Below are 24,255 nucleotides of genomic sequence, written 5' to 3'. Positions count from 1 at the left end.
CTAAGCTCAGGAAATGAAATACCTATAGGATGGCAGGAGGAGCTGAAGAACTACAGTTTATCGAATAGAATAAACGAACGCTGGAAGCAGTAGATGCTGTAATGACTGCCATTTATTTTATATTGTTTGTTATTTGTCTGTTTATTATTTGCTTGATTTTCATTTTTTATTAATCTGTCAATTTGTTATTTACTATTTACCTGTTTGTTTAGTATTTAACTATACATCTGCATTTATTTATTATATATATATATATATATATATATATAATATATATATATTATATATATATATATATATATATATCATCTAATTTTTTTTCGCATCCGACCTAGTTATGGACCAAAAGGTCTTCTGCCGGCATGCTCCGCCTTTGTAATCCTTTAGCCGAACTTTTTTTCCTCTCTTCTTAAAAAGATAATCATGTTCACCACAGCTATGAAAAGTAATTGCCTTTAAAAAGAAAGAGGGGACTGGGATGACAAAACCATAAAGTTGACTGCACAGGCAGATTCGCCTGTGAAAGGATAATAATGCCTAACGGCACACTCGAGGGAATCAAGTACTCAAAGGTTACGTTTTGAACTAGTCACGACGTACCAGGTGAGATAGATGCATCTTGCTTCATTATGGGCAAAACAAGTAAAATTTCTCTCTTTCTCTTCCTCTCTCTTCTCTCTTTCTCTGCTCTCTTTTCCTCTCTTTCTCTGCTCTCTATCTCTCTCTGCTCTCTCCCTCTCTCTCTCTCTTCCTTTCTCATCTCTTTCTCTGCTCTCTCTCTCTCTCTTCCTTTCTCATCTCTCTTTCTCTGCTCTCTTCTCTCTTTCTCTGCTCTCTCTCTCTCTCTCTCTCACAAATATAAAATGCGAACGGGATATCAGGACAACTTGTCGACCATGTGATGAAAGAACTCATTGTAAATGTTATCCGCTCCAAGCTAGATTACGCAATAGATCTTGCGAGGAAAGACTTAACATGTTGGGATTGCCCACACTGGAAGAAATAAGAGAAAAAAGCCACACGAGACGAGTGTTGTCTTCTAACAACGAAAAATGTGGACAAGATTGACAAAGAAAACCTGTTAGTATGGGACTAAAGAATATCAAAAGGACACTTCAAGAAACTTTATAAAAGTGAATACTTTAAATATTAAAAAAAAGATGCCCGGATAAATAAATTTGTCCAGCCAGATAACTTAAGTTGATTTGAAGCAAAGTTTGATTGTTAGAGACAAAGATGGGATCCACGAGCTTAATCCCTCTCCTGTGTGTTACCGTTAGGTAAACAAAATTAGGCAAAAACGCAAATACATTCATACTCAAGGAGACTCGTATGTTGTGCGCACTTCTGCCTGCATATTCTCGTTGTAGATTCAAGTTGCCGCTTCGAATGCATAGCGTCATGACGTCATATCGTCGATTCGTCGAAGGTGGGTGATGTCTGCCCCCACACACCTAATTACCCTGTCTTGTAATTACACGATTCGGCAGCATTTCTCAGTGACCATATATTTCTAGTTGTGAGTGTCGTCCATCCTGATTTAGAACATCAGGGTGCGCCATTCTACAGCATCCACCGCCCTACGCTCGTAAGTGGAATCTTCCACTGGAGTGATGTAACAGAACAGGTTACATAAACATTATTTTCTTGCGATGTCAGTTTTGGGTCGTTTCCTGTACTTCGTGCTAGCACCCTTCATTTGTTTCCGTCAGCTCCCAACATGTGTTAGCGACTCACAAATAAATAAATTAACGAATAACTGGATAGATGAAAATATACTAAGAAGTAAAAGAAATTAATTGTGTAAGATGAAAATCAATAGAATGCTGATCACGTTTAAGTTCTACTGACCCATCGTTCTCCCATCGTCCTTAAATTTCTTCTCTGTCACTTTATCTCTTCGGTGCGGTAATGTCCCGAAGTATAGAAGCGCTATTTATTGATAACAAAAAAGAAAGAAAAAAATGCGACAAAAAAGAAAAGAAAAAAAATGCGTAAGACCGGGACTCTACATCAAACCTACTTAATATTGACCGCATCCTTTACCCTGCGCTGCTCTTGTGAATGCGAACAACTTGTGTGATAACAGGCGACGCTGTACCCCTATCCTCTTCAGCTCCGGTATTTCATTCATTCATTCATTCATTCACTCATTCCTCCGTGCCCTCGACCATGTCCGCGCCGGCCCAGCACCGAGACCATAATGACTGCTCGTCGTCTGTTCGACTCAGCCACGCGCCAGCACTCCATTGAACCTGGGGCAGAAACAAGTGCACAAGGACACCAAGTGTTGCCAAGGAAAGACGACTCTCCTACCTCACCCCCGATAACCGAACACTCCAACCCCTCTTTCCCCCTTCACTATTCCACGCAGTTCTTTACTGGGGGCTTATACTCTTATTTTCTCAGTGGTTGGCTCTCCCCCTCCCACCTTATCCTACCCGTGATTATCATGCTTCACCGGTATCTTATGGCATGCTGTCACTGACAGACATAGGATGCACCCAAGACTCGAACAATTTTAAAGGTGGACTCAGTTGTGGGACTGACAAGCACTGTCGAAACATGGGACAAGTTTGGGATGTATTTACTTAGTAGTATACAAGGTTGGTACTGTGCTCGTTGGCTCCATCTCTTTGCCTCCATTCATCAAAATTTGCTTTATGTTTATTTATAGTGATGACTTGGATTATATTTTCATCCAAATTGTTCAGTAAGTCAAAACTTCTATATGGAAAACTGTACTTCCTAACATGTACTTACTTCGTAGGGGCCACAGTTTCTTCAAAAGAAAAACAAAGAATCCCAGACGATTAAATCCAGTACTGAAACTGTCTCTCCAGGAGGGCAAAGAACAGCAATACATAAGTATGGAGTAAACGTGAGGAAACAAGTTGAGAACCACTAGACAGATCCTTGGTCCCCAAACTGGAGATCCAAGAGCGTGCACAGGTTTAAAAATGAATTATTTATATATATTATATATATATATTATATATATATATATATATATATATATATATATATATACATATATATATATATATATATATATATATATATATATATATATATATATGCGTAAGTAACCACCAGGAAAAGTAAACTATCGAAGTGGTTACTTACGCATTGAACACACGTACCTAGTGTTTATATATATATATATATATATATATATATATATATATATATATATATATATATATATATATATATATATATATATTCCAGTTGATGGGTGGAGGACTATTTTATTCATTGCTGAAATAACCTACAGGAAACTAGTAAACAGTATTCCATAAGTGAGGGCCCACGAGGATACAGGTAAGAATCTTGAGGTGGTCTGCAGGATTGACACATTAATAGTCAACACAGCTTCAGGTCTTGGAAGCACCAACTCTCTGGCACTAATATAGTATTTACTGAGTCTGGATTCTCACTTGAGCATGGTCGTAAGCTGTTACCAGCTCTGTTCGTTGTCCTTAGTGCAAGTAATAACTTTTTTATTTGTCTTTGCATGATTCTTCTCAGAAATCATCTTTCGAAATATACAGAACACTATATATATATATATATATATATATGTATATATATATATATATATATGTATATATAAGTATATATATATATATGTGTGTGTGTGTGTGTGTGTGTGTGCACCACAATTAACTAATTGTTGCCACAGTCCCACAGTGGTTGGCAACGGCCCTCGCGCTCACCCACAGATCTTCAGGAAAAAAGTTCGAAATGTGGTCTGTGTTTTATTGGTGTGAAACTATTTCTCACTGTCTGAAAGTGGCAAGGGAAGTGGAGTAGTCACCTGTTGTCAGTTATTCATGTTTGGAAAAAGAGTAAGAATTACAAGTGAAATTGATCAAGATTTTGGGCCTACTCGTCCAATGATGGAAGTGAGTGGGTTGACGGGTTTTGAAAATTGACAGTTTCACTGCCCATTATGCAGGGACCCGTCATTGGTCCCCATATATACCGTAAGATGGGATACTCAGGGCTCATTTTTGGATGAGGTTTGAGCGATTGCAAGCACAAATGAAACAAAGTAGGAATTTTATTGTAAAATTGTGAACAGCTTTGTAAGTACATTGACACATCAACTTCGAAAAATTTCTACTTTAATATTACCTGATGTATTCGTAGGTGGCCCGTGTACCCAACTTTTTTTATGGTCCACCTCATCCTTTTTTTGATAATAGTGACGGAAAATAAAACTTAGTTGTTCTGCAAACAGCCTTACAATGTATGTGCTGTCTTTACACCCTCCTGTAATTTTCTAACCACAAAATCACTGTTGAGGGAACGAATTCATTTTGATTTGAATCCAGCCACTGCTAATACTGGTCGGGTCTTTGTTTCATCTTGGAACTGAAAGAGGATTGTTTGAAACCTTTGTTTTTCCATTGTGGTGAAAGGTCACATTTCCATTCAGTTAAGACCTTTCGTTCTCTCTCTCTCTCTCTCTCTCTCTCTCTCTCTCTCTCTCTCTCTTCTCTCTCCCTCTCCCTCCTATTGACCAACATCTAGAAGTTGCAGTCGGGGTGCTATTTGCAGGTAAGAAAAGAAACCGCATATAATTAGTGTCACATAACTCAAGAGTTTTAGCATTGAAATGAGATGGGAGATTGTCCCTAATCAGTACCTTCGGAGTCACTACCAAAACTTTTGAAGTCAGCCATTGCTAAGCACTTGTAAGCAGTGTGCATCCATCCTGAGTTGGTTCGATTTTATCTTGCGTAATTTGGACCCCCACTAATCCAGTTGTCCATGAATCATCTGCCTTATATATTATGGAGTTGATCACCAGAAGCTGAACAGACAAATATCACAGACACAGAAGCTTTCAGAGAAATTCATCACGCTCCGGATATTAAGTTCCTTTGCGAAATAGCACAACTTTAGACTTTGGACCATCCATCAAGTTGTTGTGATCATAATTCGCTGTGTTTTCGGGAAATACACCATCCAAAGTCTCCTGGAAATTCTGGAAAAAGACTGCTTCAATGTTGATGGATGCTCCGGCACGAAAAACGTTCTTCAAGGACATTTTTTGGTGTCAACAGTTTAGGATCACATATTTTCGAAAAGGACCGGCGACTCCAGTTCAGTCCTGAAAAAGTTGTCCTTAAACTTAGAAACATCTCGTAGCCTCATCACTCAAGGCTGAAACATGTCGGCCAAGGCTGCATTCCTCTTCTGGGTTGTCTTCTTCCAGTTGCTGTTGTTTGACGTTCACTAACAATATTGTTGCGAAGAGTCCTGTGAAGAATGTTCATCGCGTTGGCAACACGGGACTGGGGGGGGGGGGGTGACCATCTCCCCCCACAAGGGAGGTAACTCGGTTCAAATCTTCGATGTTGTACGATGAAGTGTCTCCCCAAGCTCCGATTGATGTATTGGTGCGAACTATTATTACCTAATGCTTCTTGGGATCTTTGTTTCACATTTTGAAAACAAGAAATTAAAAGCAAATGCTACAGTAGTAAATGGCAGGTGAATTAGGATGAATTAGTTGTTATAATGGCCATAACTAGTTTAGTTATACCTTAATCTTTTTAGTCATTCTTTCTTTGTATACTTAATTATATAACCCAAAGCATTTGTGTAGAATCGACTGCACATTTTATCGCTACTTGTGATGAAGTATTTTGCGCCAGAAACACGTGACCAAACACTTTACCAAAAATACTTAACAGTGTTGCATCGTAGCAACCGTTGCAGTCATGTTGACTACGTTTTCTCTTTCGTACTGGTGATGGTAGTCTCAAATCTGTTGAGTTCGTCAGTTTGATACGAAGACACTAAAGAGAGCGTTGACCTTGGGATCCCCCGAAACTTCGAGCAGCTTCAGGCAAATGCCACAAACTCCCTCTGCCTTCCTCATTTTCAGCCTGCCAATCGCCGTTCCTACTTCAGTCAAGGTCGGGTTGGGATGGGGGGAGGGGTAAGTCCTACCCCACATTAAGGGAGGAAATTCCCCATTAACAAATCCTAGAGGGGAAAATGTAGCCGTATACCCGATAGGTTGTATTGATCTTTGCGCAGAAGCGCATGTGCGAAAAAGGATAATGAAATCCCAAATGCAGCAGGCTCCTGAAGAATATTGTACCCTGTAACTGTTAAAACCATGAAACTGTGTACACAAGGCAGAGTTCGTGTATGAGAAAATTTCGGTCATAGACTTCGATGCAAGACGTACACTTACTGTTTTAACCTCTATAAGAAGAGGGGAACTGGTAGAAGAAAACGACTACGATTTTAAGGCAGTCGTAAGAATGTTTACCTAACTCAGAGGATGGGCAACCTTTCTTTGCAAATATGTCTCACGTGCCAACCAGTTTTGTAGTTTTTAGGCGCCACAAGTATTGGGAGATCATTTTCATTTTATAAAAAAAAAAGTTACACTAGAATTGTGAAATTCAGTATTATTGTAAATGATTATTGCAATTTACATTAAATTGAATTACTGAAATTCAGTGAGTGAAACCTAAGTATCGTTCAGCCTTGATGATAATGTGTTTTTTTTTTTTAGCGTAATCGTAGTTGCCATGTACAACCACACGATTTAAACTTGCCATTTTAAACATCAGTAGAGATGAAATGATAATTATGAATTTCATAGCTTTAACAATATATGTTCACAGTGAATATGTTGCAAAACAGGTCACATGAATATTTTATTATCTTCAATGCTATCGCTGGAGACCAGATGAATACGTGTGACAAGAGGCTTTTTGTGGTATAACATATATTTTGGTATTTTGCTTTTTAATTATTCATTTTTACGAAACACGAAAGGATGTATGAAATGATGGTGTAGGAGTTACGCTGTGTAATTTATATTCCATTGAGTTCAAACGCAAGAAGCAGCAAAGAAGTTGAAGATTTATTTATTTAATTATCCTTTGCATGTAACCCTAGGGCTTCGCGTGTCGGAGAAAATTCATGTTGGCACGCGTGCCCACAGTTCCCCACCCCTAATCTGAAGCTTCTTAAGTTCATTTTCAGTTCACGATAGTATTAAGATGCGTTTTTATTGACATGGTAACCATTCGATGTTGATTTACTGATTGATTGATTTATTATTATTATTATCATTATCATTGTTATTATTTATGATAATTCGCATATTTATAGAGTCGAAAGTGATTGCCAATGGTTACTGTCGATAAATGGACATCAATTCACTAGAATCAGTACAGAGGAGAATGACCAAAATGATACATGGGCTCAGAATTTACCTCGCGAAGAGAGAGGCTAATGGTGGTATTCTTAAAAAAAATCCTTATATAAATCTTTCCTTAAATAAATATTTTATAAATCCTTGAAAGGGAAAGAATTTTTTAAAGAATATTACGGTGGTATTCTTAAAAAAAATACTTCCTTATGTAAATCTTACATAAATCCTAGGAAGGGAAAGAATTTTTTTTTAAGAATACCACCGTTAAGCACCTGAACTTACACTCTCTGGAAAGACGCCGAGTGCGGGGTGATCTAATAAGGTGTTCAAGTGGGTCAAAGGTTTTAACAAGGGTGACGCAAACAAGGTCTTCATATTAAGACAGCAGGGCAGGACTCGTAGTAATGGATTTAAACTGAACAAAATTAGATTTAAGAAGGAACTAAGCAAGAATTGGTTTTGTAAAAGCGTGGTCAACGAATAAAATAGATTTTGTAACCATGTACTGATCGCAGAAACTATCAGTAGTTTTTAGAAACGGCTAGACAACTTTATGGATGGGGATGACAGGTGGTAATAGACATGGAATTGCCTAGTGTAGGCCTTATGGTCTCTTGCAATCTCCTTGTTTCTTATGTTCTTACGTAAAGGGAAAATCAGAGGGCAAATGTAATACAGCGATTTATAATTTGTTTCAAACACCAGGTACATAAATTCATGTTGATCTGATTATATATGTGGAATGGATAGTTTGGGTTATATATGGTTGACATGAAAACATACAATGTAGTATGATAGAAAATCCTCTTGAACAAAGCTGGAAGATTGAGACGACACAATCCTTCGAAATGCATTACTTGCCACTTCGTTCTTCTCAAACTCCAGAATTCCTATGCCTTGGGAGTTGTATGTTTGCTAGCTATTTTGTGAACAAATCATGTTTCAGTGATTGAAGTTATCTTAAAGACTGGTAAAGTCACTTCATTCTAGGATTCCCCCGTAAAAAGTTGTATAGTTATTCCGTGACATAAACGCCTTCTTCCTACATTTTCTTCCAACCGTTTCATGTCTTACTGCTCTGTTTAAAAGTGCTGCTAAAGTATTGCTAGTCGTCTATTGACTTCGAGGGCCGAACTACTAATTACATGCGTCTCCCTTGTAAGACCTACACCCTCGCCAGGTCCAAAATAGCCTCAAACACTTGGATTTTCTTTTCAGTCTGAGAAGTCGTGTTGGTTTCGTCTGCTTGGCCTGCGATTCGAGTACATGTACGGCAAAGAATGCAACGTCGTCGTCGTCGTTGTTGTTGTTGTTTCTAGCTCCACATCCACAATAAACCGCAGCTTTACTCATCTGTACATTCCAGCATTGAAGGGAAATGGAGCAAGGACGCATCCCTATCTCACATCGGAATCCACGGGAGTGGGGGGTGGGGGTGGGGATGTCTGAATATACTCCCACCGCGCGTAAATGGGTTTCCGTTGCCTTAGTACAGGACGAATACGAGTCTTAATGATTTCATTAGGTATTCTTCGTAGCCAGAATATAATTCATTGCCTCCTTATCAACAGTTTCCTTGAAAGTCGACATGGCTATGAATAGCACATTTTGGGCTACGAGTCGAGTTAAATGATCTATCTCAGGAATTTAGATTATATGAATTACCTGATGCAAATCATATTTATTACCTGATGCAAATTATATTTATATACTGACGATACAAAGGTATTCAGGACCGTAATTGATTCAGAATTTACAGATAGGTTTGTATGAAATTAGAAAATTATTAAAAAAAAAACCGGCTACTTGAATTTCATCCAGAAAAGTGTAAACACATAAGATTAGAAATACAAAGCCTCTGTGATAATGAGAAATTGAAGTACAAGGTACGTATATGACGAGTACATGGAAAAACAATTGATAATGAGAACGACCTTGGTGTTTTAATTGATAGTGAACTGTAGTCTAACCACGTCGCAGGAAAATGCAAAATGGCCAACAGATTGATTCGATGAACATTTGAAAACATTAATAAAAGTACCTTACAACTGTCCCCCATAGTAAGACCTCATCTGAAATCCAGTGCATAGATATGGTTTCCACACTTGTGGACGCATTGCAGTGATCGAAGGAGCGACGAAAGAGATACATGGTTTCAAAGATATATCGTGCACAAATAGACTGACTACAGCTACCCACACTGATGTCAAAACATATAGGTGACATGATAGAATGTTACAAAATATTGGCTGACAAATACAACAGATCAGTGGCATAAGACGTTTCTACTAAGACCTGTTTCACACACAAGAGGACACCAAATTGACAGGAAAATGTCCTCTATTAATATAAGAAAGCACAGTTTGACATACACAACAGTTGACATGTAGTATAGTCTCACTTAAGACATAACAAATGTTCCAGACGTAATAAATTATGAAAAGTGTCTGGATATAAACATACATGACCTATAGGCCTCTTCAAGAACTTTTCTACGTAAAAACATTGCACTGTATGGAATTATAAGCTATGCAGTGGCTACACTTTGGTATCAACACGTTTCAAAGTGGCAATTCCCGACAGATATGGCAGTATCATGCAAGGACGAAGTCTTTATTAATGGACAACGTTTCGCTGTTCTACATTTTAACCACCTTTCCCCCCACACACACACCCTTTGATTAAAGACTTGCTCGCAGCTTGCCAGCCAGGGAGGTGGGAGCACGCCATGCATCTTTCTTGCTCGTTCGATCGACAAGGATTTAAGAGCGAGTGCCGTCAGGTTCAACGACCATTTAGAAAAATAGGTTTTCAAGTTAACTGTAGATAAAATGTGACCAGTTTTTGGCAAATCCTTTTCCTTCGTGGAAAATTTTGACGCTGACATTGCAGTAGATGGTAAAAAAAATGTCGATGATAAGTTCCGGGAATGAACGCAAATGTTCGAACATGTCTACTCGTTGTGCGTACCCAGATGAAGTACGTACTATGACAGGTAACTTGTAACTTATGTTTGTACCTGTACACAGTAGGATATGTTTAAGTAAGGTACAAAGGAGTGTTATGGTGATGAGGTAGATGCAGAAAACAATGGAGTGTGTTTTATGCTCCAGAGTTGACAGATACTCTTCGATAGTCCCTGGTACTTATCAGATAAAATCAGGAACCTCCAGATTTCTGTATCAAAATCATAGATTGTGGAAGGTTCCTGCGTGTGTGCTTGTGCTACCCAAACACAAATACACGCTTGTGCCGCTGTGTGTATCTATGTGCATGATAGATATTCCCATTGTTATTTTGTAACTGTCTACCCTGTATATTTGTTTTGCCTTCCTCTTTTCACGTGTAGGTTGCATATAATGTACAAGTATGGTCTGGGGTTGCATATTCCTGAAAGGGTGCCACGGAGATAGTCCAGAATAACAAGGGGGAAAGTTCCACTGCCCACGGAAAGGGTTAGTCGAGACATGACTCCATGCCGCTCTGCAACCGAGAGGCCAGAGTAGAAGAAAATGAAAAAATAATGTCACCTGGTACGGAAAAGATTACTCAGGTTTGTTGCTGTTATTGTATGTGTGTGTGTGTGTTTGTGCGCGCGCGCTTGTGTGATCGAATTTGAATAACAAGATGTCATTGGGCTACAGGTTCCCTTCACTGTGTATGTACTTCCTTTGTTCGGATGCATTTCGTATTGGTTATTCTAATCTGCAACTGAGCGGGGTTAATCATCTGGTCTGTTTTGTTCCTTCACCCCTTGGGTCGCCCCACAGGGCAGCAATAGGAGTAGTCCCTGCAAAGTACCAGTACATCACCAGGATGAACTTTCATAACCGTTACTGCTGTCATGGTCAGTGGAGGCATGGGGATGGGGGGGTGAGTAGGATGACGGGACTGCCTTAGAGGGCTGCATCTTATTTCAACACCTCGTGTTGCATTACCCAGAACAAAATATTTAAAGTTCATTCTCAAGGCTCCCAAAGATAGTTGGAAACACTCGAATCTAGAGGTGGATCTAGATTGAATAAAATTGTGTAGCGTTAGCTAGGACAGAATTTTTTCAAGTCCCTCCCCTGGGCTGGAAAGGGTCACGTGGACAGCGGAGACGCCTGGGGAGCTTTTAAGCCTCCTCTTTGCCATGGTGACGTAAAGCAGGAATTTTATAACTTAGCCTGATGATATTAATTCGGCTTCAGGGAATCAAATAGGAGCGTAGGGCTTAAGGCAAACTCGATGAACCCCATCGTCTTTATAGCAACATATTCCATAAGATTCCGTTCGAGCAGAGTGCCAAGCGCATTTGTTCAGCTTGGGCGACTTCATCGCCGATGTGACGTCACCGCATGTGATGAATCAAGACCCCCATCGTGATGGAACGAAGGCCCCCATGCCTGCCTGCCTGTCTGCCTGCCTGCGAGCCGGTGGATGCATTCACTGGCCGTCGAGTCTTCCTTTGATCACTCCTCATCGTGCTGTGCGCAGCATGTTGGTGTACCCACAGCATAATGACGGGGGCACTTTTGTACAAGAACCTCAGCAGCAGCAGCAGCAGTAGCAGTCCAGCTCGGGGCTTCGCCAGCGCAGGCCAGCAGTGCCAACAAGGCAGCTTGCTCTCACTCCCGCCTGGAGCAGGGAGCTGCTCGAGATCGTCCCGTCCCGTCCGCCTAATTTCCCGGAACCGGGTTCAATACTCGACCGCCCCCTCCAACTCTCCTTCCCCTTAACGTGGTTGCAGCACTCCAACACCCTGTGCACCACCATAGCAATGTTTGCTGAAATGGGCCTGCAGGAACTGTGTGGATTCTTTATCAATAAATTGGGGTTGGAGTCGGATACGAAGCTATAAATAAGGGTTGAAGTGGAATCGTGGTCAATATGCGTGTGCAGAATGGGATCTGAACATTCTCGGAAATATGTCGCCCCCGTGGAACACTCCGGACGTCGAGGTGAAGGCTGTGCAGCACGCTACACTCCCTCTCTCTAGAGTACTGCTAGAACATAATAACGTAGTCATAATTCATCACCGTCTTGGAAGCGCCAGTACTGTTCGTGATTCTACACGTTTCATATATTTTCGTGTAACCATGTACATTCCTAGCTCGACAGAGTTGGTCTCCTTTCCTTGTAGTGCAGTGAACAACGAATATGCCTTTGCACATGAAAGAACAAGTTACAAAGGTTCTCATTATGTTTCATGCAACCCATACTGCTTATGTATTGCTGTTGTTTAGCCTCCTGGAGACCAAATCAACACTAAATAGAAATGCCATCTACCCACGAAGTATCACTATTTTTGGCTTATGGCTTCTTTCGGTAATTCTCTTTCTCACACCGACCCCCCACCCCCACCCCCAGTGTCCATGGGCCCTAGATTAAAAGCCGCTGAACTAGAACATCTAGAGTGGCAAAGGACAGAACCTCTGTTTAGCGCGGGAAAAACATCCCGAGGGGTCAAAAGTAAATGCAAAATACAGTAGATGTTGACGGTGTAGCATATTGTACCCCCCAAAAATCGAGGAATGTTATTTTCATGGTAACACTCCCTTCTTTATCAAAAGGATAGCTCCGCTCACAAGCTCTATGAGAGCATACCAGTACATGTGATCAGCTTCACTATCGAAAGCACAGTGCTGGAAGCAACATGTTGCCTCACCCATCACAAATCAAAGTATATATGCCCTCATCACCCATGGGGTTCCTGTAAGCTGAATAAAATCGTCTGGCATTTGAAAAAAATAATAATCATGCTTCAAATTCGATACGACTCAAAAAAAAAATATGGTGATAATTCAGTGAAGGTACATTTGCGTCCAGATATTTCTCCGGAATAAAATCCTTATATGTCTTTAAAATCGATACAACGGCACCGAAGGAGATATTGACCATGATCTTGAACTTATTCTTCTATATTATATGTATGACAGCAACGAATGTAGACTGAAGTACGAAATTCTCGAAATATGACTTGCATGCGACAGCAAGTTCGGCATGTCCTGTTTTAGGGTGAGTGGCTGGTAAACGTTTTTCCTTAAATATTGTTTTCCTTATACTGCCTTCCAAGCTGACCTATTATATTAATCATCCTGTATCCATATATTGCACGGGCATAACATTCCCCCTCTTCAGAAATAAATTGTATGTCATTAACCAGAAAAAATGTAAAACGGTTGAGGGTGTGGTGTGAATGGAAAATTTGGCAGCGTCCGGTCACCCTAATTTGCGTCCGTTCGCAATTTCTCATAGTAATTTTTCAAGCGACAAATGTGTTTTTAGTCGACACAAAGAGATACGAGTGCATGAATTTGATTGCATGGTTATTTTTGTGATATTGTTTGCTTTAAGTTGTATGTACAGTATATTGTTTAATTCAATTTAATGTAAGTGGAATGCAGCGTGAAATAAGGATCGGTTCGTTTTTGACTGGTTTATGTATATGCTTTAAAAGTATTAATAGTTTAATTGAGGTAAACAGGCTTGAGATCCGCTGAACCCATTCGTTGGGTGACATCTGTAGCTGAATGAAAGCGCCAGGGGGAAGTTAAAATTCTAAATGGTTATTTTTTCCTGTTCTATCAAAAGATTTCGTATATGTAGAACCAGCAAAGATGGCAGTAAGCAAGGTTGGAAATTCACAGAATGGAGAAAGTTGGATACTTTTAGTGCACATTATGTCGTATTTGCTTGAGGGAACCCTATCCTACGAATGGAAGATACTCTGCCTGTCCCCCGACCATCTGTCTATCAGTGCCGCCTCTCTCCATGCTCTTTCCCTCGCCCCCCCCCTCTCTCTCTCTCTCGTCTCTTTTCTCGCCACTTCCTTCATCCCTCTTCACCTCTATATTGTTTCTCCTCTCCCCTCCATCTTCTCTCTCTTGTCTATCTTCTGTCACTTCTCTCTCTCTCTCTTTTCGCCTGGTTTTTCCTTCTCTGTCTTCTCGCTTTTCCATCTCGCTCTCTCTTTTCTCCCATTCTCTTTCATTGCGCTTTTCTATCTCTCCTCTCTCCCTCTTTCTCGTTCCTCTATCCTCTATATCTTTCAGTCTCCCCCTCTTCTCTCTTTCCTCTCCCCTTCTTTTTTTTCCCTTGTCCCCTCTCTCTCCCATTTCTCCCCTCTTTTTCTCTCATAATTTCTTATTTCCTATTCCATGTCTGGCGGAAACGGAGGGGTGGCGTCCGTGTCTAGTTTGATTTTTTCCTATTTCATTTGTTACTTTCTATTTTCTGGAATACAGTAGTGGATTTGAAACTTGATTAGAGAAATGTTTGATGATATTGCATAATTATTTTGGTGATGTTTTCTTTGGATTGTTCTAGATGCTTCATAGATGGGTGTATATGTTTTCTTTTGTGTTTTTGATGTTCTTATTTCTTCTTTTTCTTTTATCATTCTCTATGTTCTTCCCAATATTATGTATGTTTTCCCATTTTTTCTTTTTGTTGTATATTATTCTTGCAATGTTGTTCTTGGTGTTCTTTTTCATGTTCTGTTGACACTTATTGTTTAATATTTTATTCCTCCATCCTTGTGTGTAGTCGGGATTGTATTTTTTGCTGTAGTCTCTAAGAATGCGTCTTTTGCTTGCCACCTGAGTGGTTGTTGCTTTCTCATCCATTTCACTACTAGTGGATAGGAACTATACAAAATATTCCTAATTTTTTCTCTATATCCTCTGTTTTTTTTTTTTTTTTTTTTTTTTTTTTTTTTTTTTTTTTTTTTTTTTTTTTTAGCTTCCAAATGTTTTATTGTATGTAGGTTGTATTTTTCCTTATAGTTCATTGGTGACCTTTATTGGGAAGTGGTCTAATTGTGTGGTTTCCTATGGTATTTGTGTGTGTAGGGAGGGTGAGCAGATTGTTATGTGAGAGGTTGTTGGTTACATTGAAGAGGTTGTTTAATGGGGTGGTTGCTAGAGTTTGATATGTTTAAGATGGAGAATTGTTCTAGTGGTTTGTGCCTTCTTTGGTCTGCTGTTTGTGTGTTAAACCAAATTTGGTAATTTACATTCAGATGAGCTTCCAATGTTAGTGATTTGAGTGTTTGGAGTTGAGGGAATCTTAGGGTCTGATGTAGTGGGTAGTATATAAATATTTGTAAATTACCTTTCTTTGTGTTTGGATTTTTGTGCTCAATCTGGAGACCAGGTGATGGCCCCTTGGAATCACACCTCCTTGTGGAAGTGGAGTTGTAGTGTCCACTTGCAAAGACTCAATGAGAGAGTATACTTTGCTTTGGGTGCTCTTCCGTTCTTCTCAGTGAGGGAAGCCGTGGGCAGGCTGAACGCAGGATCTCCACCAAAAAAAAAAAAGCTTAACTACCAAACTCTCTACACCAAACTCCTCAAGACATCATCCATGACAAATGAGAACCACACTGGTATCACTGTGTTTAGGTCACCATCCAGATTTAAAGAATAAGGATATCACAATTTTCAAATCCAAATTTTCTTAATTGACTTTTAGATTATATCTAAATAATTTGATTAATTTTTTTTCCATCATCCTGGAATTTTCTTATGTTTTTATCAGCATTTTTATTTCACCTATATGAGTCGTCTCCTACAAAAATTGGGAATAGTGGTCACCATGTATTTAAAAAGAAAGCTGACATTTACAGTATGTAAGATACGCAGAACTGCACTGTTTTATTTCACTATATTTCTATTTTTCTCAATTTCGCTCAGTTTTGACCACATCCAAATGGTCCAGAAGAGAAGGAAACCCAATGTGCAGCTTGGAATAGTTGAAAATAAAAACTAAAGGACAGCATTTGTGTATTTGAGTATCTGAACCAGGAGAGACAAGTTATGATGTTCTGTCATTTCTCGCACCTGGGCAGATTTTGTGTACAATCAGGACACTTAAACAAGCCACTAACTAAGAGGGCATTTACAAGCCACTGACTAAGAGGCAGCCAAAAAGACACATTGGAGGCTAGTTGAGCATGCTCATCCAAATCCAGACCTGATGCCTAAAGGCCAAGACATGGGACAATCTTTACCACCCTGAAGAGCCAATTTATTATTGCCACTGGCATGTATACTACTCCAGCCCAAACAAATGCAAAGACAACTAAAATTGGAAGTATTTGCCAAAAGGAACAGAAAAAGGGTAAGTGATTTTCATTTGTAGATTTGGTGAAGTTAATTTCCCCCAAAAAATTAGCTGAAAGACATGAACATCAGTGTGTGTGTGTCATGGCATGATACATGAATGATATTATAATGGTATCCCATGGAGGTATACAGGCCCAGGCCTACCTCCCTGGATTATTGTTTTTTTCCAATGGGCATGTATGTCTAGATGTTTCATATAGCCTGATGTGAATTTTAATGGCCAGTGTACTTCATATTTCAGACAATTGATAAAGCATTGAAAATTACTGAAGAGCCCAATATCTCAGAGCCAGAGGTTGATCCTCAGCCAGCTACTACACCCCATGAGCCTGAGCCAGTTCCTAACACCCATGAAGATGCTGCAGTGCAGACTGTCAAAAGTACAAGTAGATGGGCAAAACATTGATCAGTTAGTGTGCATGTTCATCCTCTTGTACAATCAGTTGGTAAGTTAATCAGTTGACCCCTGTCTTTCTGTTGTAGTGAACTTGACAATTAATTTGGAGGAATAAGAATGATACTCAGTTCACCATTTTTACTTGAAGCTGAACATTAGTTTTATCTACATTACTTTCAGGCATTCAAACTGACCCTGTACAATGCTCATGGAAAACAGTCTAATGACTAACTGATTGAGAACCAGAGACTTTGTCAAGCAAGGATATGGAAACTTGTGAATCATCATGCGAATATGTGATGGATGACAGTGAAATACCTGCAGATGATGATCCTAAATAATCCTGAAGCAGAATCTGAGAGTGAGGCTGGCACTGATGATGAAGAGGAGTGGATTCAAAGTGAGGTTAGGTGAGTATAATTTTAAAATTATTAGCAATTGCCTGTGTACACAATGTTTTGTAATCAATCATCCCTGCTACCCAGTCATGACAATATTATTTTCATTTGTGTCTTTTCAGGAACACAAGTGATGACCCAGTGTCAGAGAAGAAGTACATCATCTTCCACTCATGCTTGATGCAGCTGTTTGCCAATTGCCCTCCCTGAAGCTCAGAATCCAACAGGCTAATTAAGAAAGGCACATTCATCACTGTAAACCAAATGTGTGTCAACAAAGAATGTGGATTTGCCAGGTAGTATTATACATTGTGCAAGTGTTATGAATACCTCAGTACTGTATGAAATTTTTGTGTTCACATTGGAGATAGACGTGAAACATTTGAGATAGTACCAGTAACTTACACTAAACCTAAATAATGACAATTTTCCATTCTGTTCTATTTGAAAGAATTCACAATTCTTTTTAATGCTTTCAGATCATGGGATAGTCAACCCTATTACCAGAATCTATACTGTTTGGATCCAGCCATAAAACTGAAACAGTATGATGGTTTCAAAGTCAAATGTGGTGATAATGAAATAGAGGTTAACAACAGGTTACCTACTTAGGAGTGACGTTAGACCAGTGTTTCTCAAACTTTTCCAGTATGTGACCCCTTTCAGTGGTACCAAACCTACCATGACTCCCACCTTTATAAGCCTTCTTTTTTTATTATTGTTCATTAACAAGGATTGATTTAATCATGTATTTTAATGAGAAGGATGCATTTGCCTTTTTGATACAAGCAAACCAGTACACTGTTCTGTGTAGCTGAATGTACATACAGTTGGACCCTCCATGACCCCCAGAAATAGGCTCATGACCTGCAGTTTGGGAACCCCTGCCTTAGTCCAAAATTTGTTTGGAGAGGTTGTAGTTGATAAAGTACTCACTAAATGCTCTAAAAAAAACAATTTTTGTACAGAATTGCAAAAAACTCATTTAAAACCAAGAAACTGATGGTGTCTGCACTCATTCAAAGTCATTTATATTCTGTTTATAGCTCATGGTACAGTAGACTACCCAAAAGATATAAGTTTAGACTGCTGGTGGCTCAAAGTAAAATCATAAGATTTGTATTAGACTTGCCTTGTTGGAGCCGTATAGGAGCTGATGAATTTGTAAAAGTGGGTATGTTGCCTGTTGATTACCACATTAATAATGCTCCAAAGTACCCTAGATCTAATTTCCAACCAATAGTACATAACCATACCAGAAACAGCTCAGGCTGCTACCAAATCAGGCATTCTGACTCCTGTAAAAACAGCTTTTATCACACTAATGCTGTACTGTGGAATCGCCTCCCTTCAAACATAAGTCTTACCAACAAAAAATGCCTTCCAGGGTCAGGTTAAAAATATTTTCAGTTCTCAACTGATAACCAGAAATCAGAAGTCTTGTTTATTATAAGGTTTCTTATACACCATGGTGCTACTTCCAATGCCTAAATTTGGTTTTCCTTGTTTACTTTATGTAAAAAAAAGTTATATGAATGCAGTTATTGTAGATCTAGTCAACTTTTGTTCGTATTAGCTTTTTCTTATGTATATATCAGTATTATTCATGAATCAGTATTATTGTATCATATTACCATTATTATTATTATTTAACTATATTTGTTTGATACCTCAGGTGCTATTAGATTTTCTTTCTTTACATAATGAGTTATGTCAAAGATTTTATTATTTGTAAATAGTGCGCTTATTATGATTAACATTCGGTTCCTAGCTATATATATTAGCTTTTTTCTTTACATAATGAGTTGTCAGATTATTATTTGTAAGTAGCCTACTTATGAGTAGCATATTCTGTTCTTAGCTATGAGTTATGCCAATGATTATTATTTTCAGTACTTATTGTAATTTAACATGTTCTGTTCTTTGTTATATTATTACTTATTCAAATGTATCTGGATTCTTTGTTTTTTTTTAGATGACCACACTGGAAATAAGTTTCATATGCCTTATTGTGTTATCCTTGCAATTTTATACATTGTATTTTTATATCTGTGTATCCTACTGCCAATAAACCTATCTATCTATCAACTTTCGCTCGAAGTAGAGGAAGTTTTATTATCACTGAGAAAAACCTTTTGGTATATGTATGTATGTACTGATAAATATTCTGTGTTAAGTCCACCATGTTCAATTTGCATTTTTTGTACCTCTTCAGATGATGGATGTTGGGGCAAAGTAGAGATAAAAAATCAGCTCGGTATCTCCAATTACTGGGACAAAAAAACATATACATATATTGTTTCTAGATATGATTTACCTTACATTTATGCAAAGTAGTACATATGTGGTGTGTTTATCCTATAAAATATTATCATCATATAATAGGCCTGACCACAGAAGCAAATTGCCCCAGATATAATCCCAACACAAGACACTGAACACATCTGCCTCACTCTAGCCAGACCCAAATATCAGCAGCACTTGATCTCCTCCTTGAGTGACTTATGGGTTATTCTGGAGCCTGTTGTAGATTGCATGGGAGATATGGGTTTCCTGCAAAAGAGACCTGGGGCAATGAACTGAGTGGTTATCTTGTGTAGCTATACAAATAGAGTTGTAGTCCATGATTAGCCATTTCATATAGTAAATTTGTTATACCAATGCACTAAAATCATCTTATGGATTACAGGTGGTGTCGCCATGCTCACGTGCCCCAACTGCAACCACATGGTGGCGGCCCATCCCTCAGCTTGTTGCTGCTGTTGCTCCAACCATGCTGCAGCACACACCCATCCACAGCTCGGTGCCTTCAACACCTCTCCACCCTGCAGTGCTCTCTCTCCTGCTAGGGACGTGCCTCTAACCTCCAGGAGGCACAGCCTTAACCCCTTCACAAACTGTGTCCCATCTTTAGCATCACCAGCAGATACAAGCACAAACCCTTTTGGCTTGGAACCTCCCACCTCCTCCTCTTCAAGTTTAGGCTCCAAGACATTGCCGTCTCCCCACATGGGCTTCACAAGCCCAGTATGCCAACAGGGTTCTGCTTCTCCTGCTCCCCAGCCACTTGCTACTCCTCACATCAGTGGTCATGCATTCCACTTTCCCGTAGTGCAGTCATGTCGTGTACCATGCCATGGCAGCTGCAGACTGCCATGCCAGTCTGTATTCTCATGTCATCACCACCAGCAGCAACAGCAGCATCACTGCCATCACTTCCACCATCATCACCACCATCATCACAATCAGCAGCAGTCTGACTGTGCAACCAGTGGGTCATTACAAAATCATGAAGAAGACTACTCATGTGATGACACAGCATCACGGATGCACACGTCAGGGGGGAGTCTAGTGCTTGGCAGAATGCGAAATGGGACTGTTGTCCCAAAACTTAACATCCCACCTGTTCCTGGGTTCACAACCCTGGATCAATCTGACTCACAATATGGCATTGCTTCCAGCTGCAATATTGATATGCCCTGGGATTCCTGCAGAAGTAGTAACAACAGTGCTAGCGATAGCAGTTCTAGCAGTAGCAGTATTCAAAATCACAATGGTTTCTTCAGCAACAGAAACCTACCATCCCCTTGTAGTGTTACCATGCCCACCTCCTCATTCCCTGGTATGCAGTGGTTACATTGGAGTGAATCTGATGATCGACGAGTTTTAATGGCTACAAAGAAAGCACTTGAGACCTGTGGCTGGTACTATGCACACATGTCATGGCAGCAAGCAGAAGTGCTGTTACGTGCCTCTGCTATAGGAACATTCATCATCAGGAACTCTGCAGATCAAAGGTATCAGTACTCTCTCAGTGTACAGACAGAGAGGGGCCCCACAAGTGTGCGAATTCAGTTCACAAGAGGCAAGTTTCGCCTTGATTCAGATTCTCGTATGGAATCTAGTATGCCTGAATTTTCAAGTGTAATACGCTTAATAGAGTACTATATTAGTGTAAACCAAAAGTTGAGAAAACATGTGTGGGTGGATGCTAATGGGAAGGTGTATTCTCCCATCACCATCCGACAACCGCTAACTCGGACTTTGCCATCATTGAAGCACCTGTGCCGTCTTGCAATCCACCGTGGACTTTCAAGGAACTTTTACACCCCAAGGCTTCCAGAGTCCCTCAACACATACCTCCAGGACTATCCCTTTAAGTGCTAGTATCAGCGTTAAGGGCAATTCTTTGGTGTCTGGAATATTTCCTCAAGTGCTAGTAGTTGTAGTTGAAAATTTATTAAAACAACACACACTGGTTGGTGTTACTTCTACATATGTGATGGCAAAAGATGAATCTTCCATGACCAGCTAGTGTTTGGTTCTTCGTGTTTAAATAAAGTAGATTTTTTTTTTCTTTCTTTTTATCTCGAGAGAACCTAGAAAATTGGAAGAATACAACTGTTGAGTAAATTTGTATCAGTGGTTGTACAGATGGGTAATTATACACTCCATTTTTATATCAATGGTGTTTTATGAAATATTGTGTTGGCACAATGAATGAGCAGTTTGGTAAAGAAAGAAAGAAAATCTTTTATGGAGCCCAAGAAAAAACCAGGGCAACAGATCAGATCTCCATGGAAAATGTAACAAGGCTTGACATGCAAGATCTTCCACATGTAGTTTGCTAGGTGTCAGTAAGGCATGCACCCTAAGTGTCTGTAACACAAAGACTGCATGAAATGAACATATACAGCATCTTCCTCATTAACCACAAACAACTGCCATCACAATGATCTAAAACTGTAAGCCTGACAAATCCTGTAAATGCAGCAGTATCTTTTAATCTGTATTTTAGCAGCAGTATTGATCATACATCAATCCCGTGGCTTCAATACTGACACTAGATACATTGTGCAGGTTTAGTATGGGCTAGGAATAATCACTAATTGCACTATGTGAGATGAATGGGATACATAGGTACTCAATTGACATTGGATTACTATTGCAGTAGTATTGATTTTGAATGAAATTATAGTTCCAGTATTGGACATACATAGGTACTCTAGGTGCAGTGCTAATTATGGAGAAATACTGTTGTTGTGGTATTTACATTGTATGAATATTGTAGTTGCAGTATTTAGATTGCCAAGATAATAGAAATGTTGGCATCTAAAGATTAGTCATGCAATTGCAGTATTAGATATAAAAGAACACTACAACTACAGTACTGTGTAAAAACACAGCACTACAGATATTATGTTAGTCAGTATTATTGCAGCTCAAGCCAAGGTTAGCACGATTAGTCTGTCTGCATTTAACTGAGTTTCTCTATGATCAGACTTGATTGTATCTTTGCAAATGTGTTCATATCCATAGCAGAATATGTTAAGGTTTTTGTTTAATTTTTTGTACATGTGACCTATACTTTGTAATTTGTTAAAGGTTAATTTATTACAATGTTATTCTTGTCTTTAGACTTTGGAAGGCAGGGTAACACCAAACTTCCTTTTATTTTTTCACTATTTGCCAGTGTGTTTGTGTGTGCATTTGTGCATATGTCTACTGGCCCATCTCTTTTTCCATCTGTATATGGCATCTGTGTATCTTTCTCCATCATTTTCAGAGAGTTTTCTCATGAATAGTAGTATGATACATAAAAATTACTCGTTTGTGCCAAGAATTGTAGATAGTTGGCTGACTACTATCTTCTGAGAAAGAAAGAAATGTTAATATAAATGGGGTGAATTTCAAACTGATTTTATACATTATGGATAAAGTTTACTTTGTTCTTAAATAGGATGTAACAGTTGTTTTTTACTCTCATATTCAGTTTCAATATCCCCATGTATTTTCTAACTTTCACAGATGCCTATAAGTCTATTAGAATAAAAAAAATGTCCCATAATGTTTGCACATCACAATTATGAATGAAGATTAATGACTGCTTTAGTATTTTCCAGACTTCAAGGGTTATATACAACTGTTGTCCTACATATTCTTTTCCAGTAGTCTCTTTGATAATGTTCTGTCTTGTGTGATTGATTCATAATTTGTCATTATTAATTTTTCTCTCAATCTTCAGTAATAAGTTTGGCCAGGGTTGAACTTAAATGCAAATGAACATACACAATACATAGTTGGTATGCAAGATTAGTCTATTTTATATCAATCCCATATGAGGAAAGATGCGCTCATTTTATGCTGAGCTGGAGAAGAAAGGAAATTTTCTATTTTGCCAGAAAACATAATATTTACAATTATCAAAAAAGTGTACTGAAATATAAAACAGTATATTCTGCACCATAGGGGCAAAGTAAAATTATTCTTGTTAATCTTAGTGTTTTTTTATATCCATAAATCACTGACTGTCAAATACTATATATTGAATTGGGTGGCAGCACCAAAAATCCATCTCACCAGAAACTGTTTGGCAAGGTGAGATTATGTACCACAACCATCGAACTAACCATGAGCAGTACATCCAATGTTGTCAGAGGGGGTTCTTGTTGGATTACGGTCACCCAAAGTTCCAACCTCATTGCTTCATGTGATTTTGGGCAGCTTGCCACTAAATATAAATGCTATCTAAGCAGGTTCAAGTGTTGGATATTAAACAACCTGAATATGAAGATCTACATGTACAATGTTAAAACCCCTTTAGTAAACTACAAACAAGAGTTTGATGGAAGAAATGGAGCACATCATTTCGAATACCATAGCATTAAGTGAAGTGTCAAGAGAGAAGCTTCTCCAGCTACAAGACAGTCATCACTTGCTTTAGTATAAAGGTGAAAAGAAGTAAAGATTGTTGGTATATATATATAGGCTGGAAGTGAGCATTAAGGGTGAGAAACTGGAGGAAGTGGATAGTTTTAGATATTTGGGTGCAAATGTGACAGGAAAGGGAGGAGTGGGGGGTGGAGGTAGAATGTAGATTGAGAGAAGCGAGTAAATGCCTTGGTGGATTAAAAAGTGTAATGAGAAATAGACATCTGGGAATGGATGCTAAGAGGAGGTTATATGAAGGAGTGATTGTGCCAACAGAAATGTACGGGGCAGAAACATGGAACATGAGAGAGGAAGAGAGAAGGAGTTTGAATGTGTTTGAGATGAAATGTCTGAGAAGTATGATAGGGGTTACTAGGCTAGATAGAGTGAGAAATGAGGAGGTGAGGAGGAGAACAGGGGTGGAAAGGGAGCAGGGAGATAGGGTTG

The 24,255-nt window shown here is 39.1% G+C and overlaps 1 protein-coding gene across 4 annotated transcripts in view; it reads left to right on the top strand.

Annotated features, from left to right (window-relative positions):
* The window catches only part of LOC143041454 (UDP-glucose 4-epimerase-like), a 295,689-nt gene that overhangs the window by 161,685 nt on the left and 109,749 nt on the right, over positions 1–24,255 (top strand). For 2 of the 4 annotated variants that reach the window (XM_076213346.1, XM_076213347.1), the window contains one exon: positions 19,787–23,372. The exons of the other annotated variants lie outside the window; for them this stretch is intronic. In XM_076213346.1, coding sequence (XP_076069461.1) covers positions 19,787–21,264 — 1,478 coding nt within the window. In that variant the 3' untranslated portion in view covers positions 21,265–23,372. Of the gene's footprint in view, positions 1–19,786; positions 23,373–24,255 lie in introns of those variants that run through there. 4 annotated transcript variants of the gene reach the window in all.

This window comes from Oratosquilla oratoria, chromosome 31 (assembly GCF_046742065.1).
Source record: "Oratosquilla oratoria isolate Oo_2021 chromosome 31, ASM4674206v1, whole genome shotgun sequence".
Classification (NCBI taxonomy): Eukaryota; Metazoa; Arthropoda; class Malacostraca; order Stomatopoda; family Squillidae; genus Oratosquilla; species Oratosquilla oratoria.
Note: the sequence above shows the minus strand (reverse complement) of the source record. Positions and strands in the feature narration are given on the sequence as shown.